At 39.3% G+C, this 11,997-nt stretch overlaps 1 protein-coding gene across 2 annotated transcripts; it reads right to left on the bottom strand.

The window, feature by feature from the left end:
* Positions 1-1,899: 1,899 nt before the first annotated feature.
* LOC149833921 (mitogen-activated protein kinase 3-like) lies at positions 1,900-11,399 on the bottom strand. 2 transcript variants are annotated; one of them, XM_090009898.1, is made up of 3 exons: positions 10,689-11,399; positions 6,608-7,040; positions 1,900-2,888 (listed from the first exon to the last, which is right to left on the bottom strand). In XM_090009898.1, the coding sequence occupies exons 2-3, from the start codon at positions 7,028-7,030 to the stop codon at positions 2,208-2,210; spliced, it is 1,104 nt and encodes a 367-aa protein (XP_089866024.1). In that variant the 5' UTR covers positions 7,031-7,040; positions 10,689-11,399; the 3' UTR covers positions 1,900-2,207. The 2 variants fall into 2 exon arrangements, with proteins under 2 accessions (XP_089866024.1, XP_089866023.1); XM_090009897.1 differs by having other exon boundaries at positions 6,608-7,034.
* Between the last annotated feature and the right edge of the window lie 598 nt (positions 11,400-11,997).

The raw sequence follows: 11,997 nt of genomic DNA, 5'->3' as shown, positions 1-11,997 counted from the left end.
TTCCTCCATGAGGGGTGGAAGAATGTTTCCTACCAAGAAAAAATTTATTGTACACTCTCCACCACCCCATCTCACCACCACCCGTCTGACCTCCAGCAGATTTTTTCATATTTTCTCACTTTGTTTTTCTCAAACAAGCGAAAAAAATTCTTTTGAAAAACTTATCATATCAAAACTTCTCATAGGCAGAACTTTCTTTTCTTATGAGAGTTTTCTCACTTCCAAACCTGCCGTTACAAAGCAGTCGGGCCACACAAAACACAGAAAACAATGTAATGATTTTCTCTGTTTTGTGTTTTACACAGAAAATCACTGCCCATGTAACAATTTTCTCTGTTTGTGTTTTACATAGAAATCCCTACATGCATTCACCTAACCACAGAACAAACTCATGCCTGCCAGTATGTTTATAATTTTTTTTATTTTTTTTGCGAGACGGAAGGCAGTGTAGCACTTACCCTATTGAAATGTTCTCGGTTTGGCAGCCTTGAACCAGAGGTGTGTAATCTTTTTCCTCAACTCTCATGCTCTCTGCTGTTCAGAAGAAGTGTGTTTCCAAACACTTCATTGAAAATGAATGGACAGCGCGCCACTGCCACATTTCAACACCATTCACAAGAGGGTGTTTTTGGCAACTCTACCCTAAATATCATATTTTGGCAAAACCATATTTTGAAAACACTTTTATCTCAATGCAAGGCTCCCAAACAGAGCACGTATATGGCAGGATGGAATCAGCAGACTGAGAGAAAGGACGTTTCAAACACAATGGTGTAGGAAATGTAGATAACAGAATTAGATTAGGGTTTGAGGTGGGTGTGTTTAAATTGTGATTCACATGTCTAGAAAGAAAAGTGCATTTCAACAAAAAGTCTTATTTCAAGAATTCAGTTTGACAACAGAATTTGGGCAAGGATGCTTGACCAAGTTCATGCATATCAAGGGAGGTACTCTTTTGATGGGTCCAATCAAACCCTCATACTTTCACAGTTAATACCTGGTGCCTTTTTCCTTTTGTACTTCTAAATGTCTCCATTCTATTTAATAAAACAAAATCTTGTTTATATTTTGAGAACAAAATAATATGAAAATTTCTATTATTAGGGTGCATTTGTGTGGCACAATAACCTTTTCCATAGTAGAACAGGAGAATTTTCCTCTCAAGAAAGGCCTTCAGCCTTCCATTAGGCTCTGTTTGGGATTGGGATTGGGATTGGGATGGAAAATACTCTTACAATCTATTGCCAAAACATGGTTCTTCCAAAATTTGTTGGTCAAAATATGGCATTGGAAATGGAGTTGCCAAAAAAAAACTCTAATAAATGGTATTGAGACGTGTTCTAGGGGTTAACTTCATCCCAATTGCAGTGTTTTTGCAAAATCCGCTGATTCAAAACAACAGAAGGTATTGAGGAAAGTGCAACACTGCGTCCAAACTGCAGAGGGTGTTGAGAAGACTGCAATACACCAATTAGGCTATGTTTGGGAGCCTTGAATTGAAGGTTGTGCTGCGGTTTCCCTCGTGCTCTCACTCTCTTGCTGTTTGGGAGCAGTGACGTTGCTGAAACAATGCAATGGGAATGGTGTTGACAGCCCCAACACGACATTTCAACACCATTCACAAGAGGATGTTTTTGGAAACTCCTCTCAATATCACACATTGGCAAAGCAATATTTTGGCAACACACTGAAACCGGATTTCCATCCCAATGCAAGGCTCCCAAACATAGCCTTAAAGACTTCAACACAGAGCTTCAATTTCGTCATTCAACCTCTCCATGCAGCTTTGTGTGGAGGCAAACAGACCCTTAAACAAGTTTGCATGCCCGAGCAACAAAGATGGACAACTAAAAAAATAAGAAAAGGACAAGATGATCATAACAAAATCATGAATCAACATTGTCGAGAGCTAAGAGTTTGATCAAATTACACAAGATCTTCATACATATAACGTATCAGCACAGCAGATGCACCGAATATACAAGCAAATACTTCTTACAGACATATATGTACATATCTTAAGTCAAAACACACAGCCAGGTTGCAAGGACTTTGACAGATGCATTATTGATCAAAAGACTAATGCATGTTTAAGACAGAAGCTCTTTTTTTCCTAAAAATACCTCGATTATTCTGGCTAACTTGGGAAAATTAGTCCACTGAACTGTAGCTAAGCAGAGCCAAAAATTTTAAAGGCTCAAAATGGTCTAGGAGTTGGACAGAACAACATCCGGATGGTAATGAAGCATTTCCTCCCACATCATCTCTTTGATCACTTCCTCACTTAAGTCTTCATCTATGTCTAGAACAATGGGTACCTGTGCCAGAGGATCAAGTTTTGGGTCGTAGAGAGGCAACATGTAGGGATGCTGGAGTGCCTCAGTAACAGTAATTCTCTTTGAGGGATCAAATACAAGCATCCTTTGTAGCAAGTCAATAGCCAAAGGATCGGCATGTGGATATAAACGTGCTAATGGTGTCCCAGGAGAGAAAGGAAGGGAGTTCAGGTACTTCCGAGCCCTTGGGTTGTCAATGAATTCAAAGTTAGAATCATCCATGGTACCCAAGACACTGATTATCCGCTTCAGTTGGTCGAGACACTCTGTCCCAGGAAAAATAGGTTTCCGTCCCAGTAGCTCAGCAAAGATGCACCCAACAGACCAGACATCAATCGAAGGGCCATAATTGTCACAGCAGAGAAGCTCAGGTGCTCGGTACCAGCGGGTTACCACATACTCAGTCATGAACTGTCCTTTGCCACTGCTAGTGCGAGCAAGCCCAAAGTCGCAGATTTTCAAATCACAGTTGGAATTCACAAGGAGGTTACCAGGTTTCAGGTCACGGTGAAGAATGTTAGCTGAGTGCAAGTATTTGAGGCCTCTAAGCAACTGCAAAAAGTACCATATGTTAATAACTGGAATTCATGTAACCTTTACTGAAAATAAGGAAACAAACATGCCTTTTAGGAATAAAAGAGTTGTTGTATTGACTACCCCACAGCCATTCATTGGAGCTTTCCCGATCTGCAATCGATATTAGTTTTCCTTATAATTTTGTAGATATTCTAATTCAAAAATGTTCATGTGTAGGAGTGCAGTCGTGGTGTGATCAGGGTGCCGTCATAGAGTGCTGCTGTTTTTTGGTTGCTGACTGATCTTCATGGCTTCTTCAGGGACAGGTTCGAGCATGACATGCAAAAGCTCCATTGTGTCAAGTGTTCAGGTAACTCAGTGGAACTTAGTATCGATTAAATTCGATAGAAAAAATTATCTTTTATGGCGCTCCCAAATTGAATCCGTTATGTCGAGTCTTGTTAAAATTTGTTGATGGATCGTTTCCTTCTCCAAATAAGTACCTAGATGAGGCTTCCAAAATTCCTAATCTTGAATTCCTAACATCGTGTCTTGGCCTTAAGCTGGATAAAGGCCACGATCACCGAGCATGTTCTTGGTCAAATCATACGCATTCCAATTGTCAAAGATGCTTGGGTAGCATTGGAGAAATCATATGCATCACAGTCTAGCTTGTGTATCATACAGTTGAAAGATCAACCTAAGGATGTTAAGAAAGGCGGTGATGATATGGTTACCTATTTGAATCAGGTCAAATTGTTAGCCAACTCCCTTGCTGCTGCTATTGAACCAATTGATGAAGATGACTTGGTTTAATACGTGATAAACGGGCTCTCAGCTTAATATGAGAGCTTTATTAGTACTATGACTTCTAATAAAAATTTACCATCTTTTTATGACCCCTATGACATGCTTCTCAACTAAGAGACAAGACTTGAGATGAGATGATCTAGATCTTCAAGCAGTGAATCAAATTCTGTTGCTTTCTATACTCAAAGAGGAAGAGGTCAGTCTCAAGGAGGTGGCCGAGCTCATCATAATCAGAATCACGGTGGAAGTAATAGAGATGGGAATCAAGCCAATCAAAGTCATGGAAATAATCAGCATTCCAACAATGTCACCTGTCAATATTGTGGTCGTCCTAACCACAGCTCTCGACAATGCTTTGACATTGCACGAACTTTCTCGGCCATTGTTGTCTTCTCAACAGGATCATCCTTGGTACCCGGGTAACCATGCGACACACCATGTAACCAGTGATGATCAAGATATGGTGCACAAGACCGAATACTCAGGACCAGATTCAGTGTGGTTGGAAATGGGGCTCATATGCCAATCTCTTCCAAACATAGCTTCATTTTGTGTGATGCTTTACATGTTCCCGGTATAGTTCAAAATCTAATTTGTGTTGGGCATTTCACAAGAGATGATGACTGCACCTTTACCTTTACTAAATCTGGTTTTGTCATAAATGATCAGCAGATAGGAGATATTCAACATCAAGGACCGGCATGTGATGGGCTCTACCCGTCCATGACATCAGATGGAAATAAGGAGTGTGTCCAGCTTTTGTGGGTCAATAAGCAGCCAGCAGCCTTCTTGGCCAGATGTGTTCCTATACCTGAGTGGCATAAGCGACTTGGTCACACACATCAAAAGATTTGACTTATCTCCATAAAGATGATTTGATTAATGTGTGTGGTGAACCTTAATTTTTGACATGCTCTAGCTGCATGTAGGAAAGAGCCACAAATTGTCATTTAATAACTCAACTGCACAAGCACATGCTCCACTTGAAATTGCTCATGGTGATTTGTGGGGATCTTAGGCAGTCGTCTCACGAGTAGGGTGCCGCTATTATCTTATACTTGATGAATTTTCTAGGTTCACATGGCAATTTTCTAATGCACATTGGATTGGATGCCCTGATGAAAGAAGATCCACCTCTGCTAATGTTGTGTATCTTGGGAGAAATTGTGTCTCTTGGTGCTCTAAAAAGCAACCCACAATTGCTCGTTCAAGCACAGAGACAAAAATATAAGGCACTTGCAAGGGTTACTTTAGAAGTAATTTGGCTTTCATCTCTTCCAATATGAACTTGGCTTCTCTAAGGTCCCTAAGCCTATTTTGTGTTGTGGCAATCTGGGAGTCACATATCTAGCAGCCAACCCTATGTTTCACGCCTGCATGAAACACATTGAGATTAACTTTCACATTGTTCGTGAGCTTGTTAAGCAGAAGTTTCTTACTATTCAGTTTGTATCCAGTAAGGATCAGATTGCGGACATTCTTACCAAGCCATTAACAGCCCTAAGGTTCTCCTTAAGAGACAAGCTTCATGCCATTGATGAGATGCTCAGCTTGTGGGGGCATAATGGAGCAAGTGGATACGGGTTATCAGATCCAAATGGTGGTTCAAATGGTCCATATAGACCCAAGTGAAGGATGTGCCTAATGTAGTTGGAGGAAGGTTCTAGAAGATAAACTCATTTTTTGTTTCCTCTTCTTTTCATGGTGGTATCCCTTGTTTTATGGGATTAATGTATCTTTGCTATATATGAATGAGATCAGCCAGTCTCAGTGTCTCACTCCTTGTGAGAGTCAAATCCTTTGAGAATAGATGTAGGTTGAGATCCAACCGAACCACTATAAGCCTGTGTTTGCTCTTTTCTTTTTGTCTCTCATACCTCCTTAGTATCCTAGAACCATAAATCTGTTGTAGTGCTGAAAGGCCTTTAACTAGATTTTCAAATTCCCTGAGTTTAGGATCACAGACCAGATACAGTACTGAAATGTCTCTAACTATATCTCACTATTCTCTCAGAGTAATTGAGATTAATTAGAACTGATCTTATTTTCACTAAGTTCTAAGCATCATGGATTCTTGAAAACAAACTTTTCAAAAGTTAAGATTAAGTTGTCCCCAGATAATTTCTTGGTTTGAAAGGGGACAGTGGTTCGATATAATAGATAGATGAAATTGTCGCATCAGCTAGATGGGACACACCCATCCGACGAATTTGTCTTTGAAAGAACAAGTTAATAGAACTGGAACAAAGAAAACTTTTATGACATCCAATCATGTGTATGAGGATCAGGGGTTAATTAGATGGATCAATTCCACTGTCTGATAATATTCTGGACCAATTCATAGAAATGCTTGGAACATTAGAATTGTAGGATGAATTATATACAGCTCTTATGCTCAAGAATTGCAGCTAATATGATCAATTTTTGTTCAAGGAGAATCTTGGTATAACTTCACTTTCAGAATGACATGTGATAGAAATTCAGGTCGTTATCTTCTTTTGTCCCATATAAAGGTAATGGCTGTATAATCATAGGAGATGAAACCTTCCATGCCATCATACATGATGATGCTACAAATCTGAATTTGCTCAAAGATCTCATGGTCATTAAAAATATCTTAGTGGTCCCTAACTTTCGCATAAATTTTATAAGTCCCTCAAATGTACAAAGAGATATCAGAACAGGAAAGATTTATAACACAGAAAGCACAGTGCAAGAAAAAACATTTTGTTTTGCATTTTAAATGAAGTTAAACTGAAAATGTTAAATTTCAGTTGCTTTCTTCAAGAGAGATGCTCTCTGTCAAAAGTCAAGTGTCAACTATTAGTGATCGCAGAGTGAAGGGGAATCAAATCGTATATGCTGCACAAAACACTCCAGTTTCATAATTTATCATATAAATATTTACATAAATATGAAAGTTACTAATACTACAAAACTCATACCTGAAACAGGAAATATTGGCAATGATCATTTGAGAGTGCCTGAGATGACTTGATAATTTTATGTAAATCAGTGTCCATGAGTTCGTAGACCAGATAAACATCCCTAAAATTGCTCCTATGGACAGGCAACATGATATCCTTCAAAGCGATCACGTTTTCATGCCGAAGATGACGAAGAAGCTTCAGTTCTCTCAGTGTTCTGAGTGCATCCACATGATTCTCAAAGACATTGTGTATCTTCTTAATAGCGACCTTCTCATTAGTTTCTTTATTCATGGAAGAACAGACAATACCATATGCTCCTCTACCAATTGGCTTGATTGGGACATACTTTGTGTCAAGCTCAAACAATGTTTGCCACATTGAATAATAATGCTTGCCTTTATTTGCAATCCCATTTGGAGGGTCCACTAGAGTTGCCATCGTGCTGCAACTTCCAGTAAAACCATTTATTACAAATGAGAGACAACTTAGAGTACAAAGACCACAATAGTGATATCAGCAGAACAGAGAAAGAATCTTATCACATTCAACATTTATAGTAGATTATATAAAAAATATTGTAAATTCATAAGCAAGGTCATATGTGTGTGTGTGCCGGAAACCAGTGAACTGCACACCGTCTCTAATGGCTCCCATTCTCTCTCAATAACCAGCTTTATCAAAGACAGAAAGTTGATATACGATGGTTGGTTGCATGAGTTCCACTTAACTGCAATAATTAAGATGTCCTTAGACTTGTTTGACCTCCCTTTGACACTTTCAGCCATTGGATCGGCTGGGAACCATACATAAGGGTTCTCGGCCCAATCCAATGCCTAAATGTCACCAGAAAGTGGACCATAATACACTTGAGTATAGCAAACATTTTTTCACATATACATACATACATAAATACATTTTTGGACAGGTTGCCATGGTGTCAATGAAACTAACCCTTACAGATGTAATCTACACAGTTTGGTTAGTGGGAATCGGCTCTTGGAACGTCCGATTATGACACACTCACCATTTTACGAGCCTTGAAAAATCAATGGCTCACATTGTGTGATGTTATCTCGGCTCATAAATTTGTATTTTTTCGTTGAGAAAATATCCTGGTCCCTAGCATTTGGACCATGCTGAAATGCTGAATCTACCTATGAGGTCTGACCGAGTCAATTTGACCCACACCTATGATTTCTAGCTCATTGACGCACCTGCCTGATAGCTGTCTTCTTCGATATGTTGTGTGTCAAAGCTATCAGCAGCCTTCCCCGTAGGCCGATCAATGAGGGAAGAAGTAGGTTGCGCACAGGTGAAACAGCCACACAGAGAGGTCACACACAAGATGAAATGCCCAAGGGTGGACTGTGCCACACTAGGGGCACGTGTCAAGACCGACGCAGCTGCAGTGTGGGCCTTATAGGCATGGGGAGTTTCTTCCTTTGCTGGCATGTGTGCGGTGTACAACCAGAGGCGCACACGTCCTCTTGTGCACATGGAGCAGGGCAACAGGGACCTGAGATGTCAGGGTGCAGTAAAGGGGCACACACAATTGTGTGCAGGTGTGTGCAGAGTGCAAGAGGGTGAGCGAGGAAGAAGATGATGCAAGAGAGAGATAAAGGGGGACAGAGATGTTCTTTTGCTTCAAGGGGAAATGGCCTCCTTAAACATTAAATTTTCCATAATCTTTTTTTACAAAACTACAAAGCCTCAGTAAGGAAAACCATGTACAACCTAGTCCTACTCAGCCCTACTAAGCCAAGGTCCCGCATGTCAGAAGCCCGGGACACCACTAGCTGCACACCTAGCCTATGCGGCCTCTAGCCCTCACCAACCTTTTATTAACTACTGCTGCTAATGTGCACCATTGATTGTGTGTGATATCAATAGTGTGCATGCTTATAAGACCTTTAGCAGCATGCACTAAAGGTCCAAGGCCTTTAGTGCATTTGGGCCTTTGGTGACACTTTACAAGTGCACTAAAGGCTTAGAAACATGCACGGTGTGCTGCTGTGCATCCATTTTTGTTTACCTGTTTTGCTGTAGGCACCTACTCCTACTCTCTCTCTCTCTCTCTCTCTCTCTCTCTCTCTCTCTCTCTCTCTCTCTCTCTATATATATATATATATATATATATATATATATATATATATATATAATGTCCATGAACTTTTTAAGAAGGCTTTTGTTCAAAATTGAGGAAGATGCCAAAATATCATGATAAATTGGAAAACCTAAACAGTATCTATTTTAATTTTTATTGTGATATTCTCCCTAGAAAATCTTTTTTACCGATTCTGGCAAGAAAACCCTTGCCAATATTATCACAAGATCGATACTTGTGAAAACACACGCACACATGTTAAAGTTTTGTAGGTATAATAACTGCAATAAACTAAACAATGAATGCATTTCAAATATATTATCTACATGCTAATTTTCCTTCAGCTTAACAATATATCCAGATTAAATTTAACAGGTTCATGGTGCTTTCAGCTTGCCCAAAATCCATAGTAGTACTTATTGGCTTTCTTTTTTTTCTTCAAAGGCCCGAACATACACTTGATATATAAATTTATAATACTATAATAACTTTCCCAATTCATATAACTTTGCTGTGGTAAAAATCACCATTCCAACAAAGAGATGGCTAGAGATGAGCCATCAAGACCATTGTTTTCAAACTTAGTTCAGATGCGAGTAGAGATGCTTTTAATCCAATTCAAGGTGTAGCTGTTTAGTTATCACGATATTCATTGAGGATAACAGTGGTGGAGTACAAAGTAACACACAGCTATCTTTTCATCTGGACCATGAGAAGGATATATAGGCTAGTTTATGTGGTTAAGATTGAGAGGCAGTCCAAATTCAACATAGACAATTTTGCAGTCTATAGGTCACTAAGTGATGCCAAAGTCATTTTCAAGAAGCTAATAAAAATCGACCCTCATTGGTAAATTAAGGCTTTCAGAATGAAGATGTTTGGTTGCAAGTTTGTGGTGAACTAAATCCTTAAAAGGTAATCCAGATGGAAGATTTTCAATGCTTAATTTCGAGGTAGCTATCTAAAGACAGATATGTCAATCCCTGAAGCTATAAAGCATCGGTTTAAGTACTCAAAGCACTTTACAGATAAGAATTTAATTTTCTGAATTGCACTGAACAAGGAACCATGTCCCAGAAAAAAAGTTGAAGCACAAACATGATAGACTGTTAGCTAAGAATTCTCCTGAAAAGCTTTTATGTTTAATCGAATTGAGATCATTGATCACTTTAGTTTTAGAATTCAAAGCCATTACCACTAAGACAGAAAGCCAATTATGATCCATGTCAATCCACATATCAAGAATGAGAAAGTGAAATTTAACCAGTAACAAAGAGTGTAATTACCTGTCAAGAATTATTGGTTCCATTGAACCACTTTTCAGTTCAAGAACAAAAGATATTATTTTTGTGTCCCTATTTACTTTGATTCCTCTCCCTTGACAATCCCCAGACCCTTTTTTTCCATACAAGGCAAATCAAGAGGTAAATCCTTCTAATTTAAATCTAAGATTCATCAGTTAAGATGGTTCAGTTATACTAATCCAGTTATTGCATTAGCCCCTTAGTTGTCGTTGTAATACTATGGCATTTTTTTCTTTTTTACTTTTGTTAGAAAAAATAAATTTCTATTCAAATCCTGAACCAGCTATTGCCAAAAGCATTTCTATTCACACAAGCAACCACTCACCTGAGCACACCAAATCCTGTAGCAAGCTAACCTTACGCATGAAGAGAATCATGAGGAGGAACAAAGATGGGTGGTTTTATTGTCCGAATCCCAAAAGGTTCAATACGCTACCATTAACCTTTTGTCGGGTCTGACGTGAGAATTTATGTTATCAGAATGAACTAATCTACTAATTGGCAGTATCAAGGGTATGCAAGAGTGCAATCTCAGGTTCTTTGTGAAAGGGAATCCATTCGAATAAGTTAATATCGCAAATTAAAGTTGTACAGAAACTACTATAACTCCTCTGTGATACAAAAGTTGAAATTTCCGTGAATTTTGTAAATTTTTTACAGGAGAACGTTCAAGTTCAGGATCAAATACCTTTCCTTAGAGGAGTTATTAGTCCAAAGAGATGACGAATCGGTATAGGGTTATCCGTCCAAAGAGTATGTGAATCAATGCAAGACGGCCATCAGAGCCTCCTCATCCTTCTCCGTCAAATTCTTTCTGGTTGTTAATTCACACCCCCAAAATTTCCGCTTCAAAATCTCCTCTCTTGGAAGTTAAGCAAGCAAAAGGCACTAAGATTCCCCAAAAATTCTCTCTTCCTTCAGGAATTTGTGTTCCTTCCACTATTCTTTCCCTCTAACTACTTCCTTAATCCACTGTGACCTGAAAATCGATCATTGTTTCGATGGGGGGGCGGAGCAATAACAACAACAGAAAAATAATCCAAAATCCTGCCTTTCTTCAACAGAACCCTAATTCGTTATTGCTCTTGCATTATTCTCGTATTCAAGGCCTTCTTCTCCACGACCAAGGAACGTCCACCCTCACTTCTTTGCGGAAACCTCTCGAATAACCGAAACTTCGCCGCCTTTCCTCCTCTCCTTCGATGTTCCTTTCCTATTCCTCAATTTCCCTCAAATCTCTAATCATCAACACCCCATTCCACAGCACTCATCCACCGGAAAAGAAACCATCAGATCCTTCGAAATCCGACCTCCCCCTTCGCAACAGAGAGAGAGGGTCCCGGTTTTCGCTCTGCAGACGACAACCGAACTTCGCGTTTTCGTCATTTTACCATTTGGAAAGATTCCGCCTTTAGCCTCTCTTTTTTCCCTTATGATAAATGCAGGTGAAAAACCAAAAAAGCAAAAAGGCAACCCTAACATTTTAAGGATTTTGCAGTGGCAAAATTAGTTACGGCAAGTGGTTTTAGAGAAGAGAAATTTTCAAATACCCACCTAAGCTTTCAGTCTAATTCACATGCATACCAAATTTTAGGGGTACGCAACCGACCCGGCGGCCTGATGGGCCAAGCGGACCGGGCTGCCATGGACTGGGTTTGGTTTGGGTCGGGTTGGCCGGCAACCTATCGGTTTGATTTGATGGGCCTGAGTTATTTATTAAAATTTTTAATAATATAAAAAAAATTAATAAACTATTATAGAATTATTTGAATAACTACTATTATTTACCTAATTAATTGCATGAAAAATTGCTTTATTCTCTAGTGAACCCATAATTTCAGTCAAGTATTTATGCATCTTCACATTGGGCCGAGTCATGGGCTTCTCTTCAAACCTGAGCCTGTGAAGAATCAGGTCATCTCCTACCAAATTTTTAAAAGCTTTCAACTGCCCACCAAAGTTTTGGCATGGGTTAAGCAAATGACACCCAAGTTACT

This window comes from Nuphar pumila, chromosome 6, assembly GCF_984573655.1.
Source record: "Nuphar pumila chromosome 6, dmNupPumi1.hap1.1, whole genome shotgun sequence".
NCBI classification, from domain to species: domain Eukaryota; kingdom Viridiplantae; phylum Streptophyta; class Magnoliopsida; order Nymphaeales; family Nymphaeaceae; genus Nuphar; species Nuphar pumila.
The sequence above is the reverse complement of the archived record's forward strand: the minus strand, read 5'-3'. Positions and strand labels throughout refer to the sequence as shown.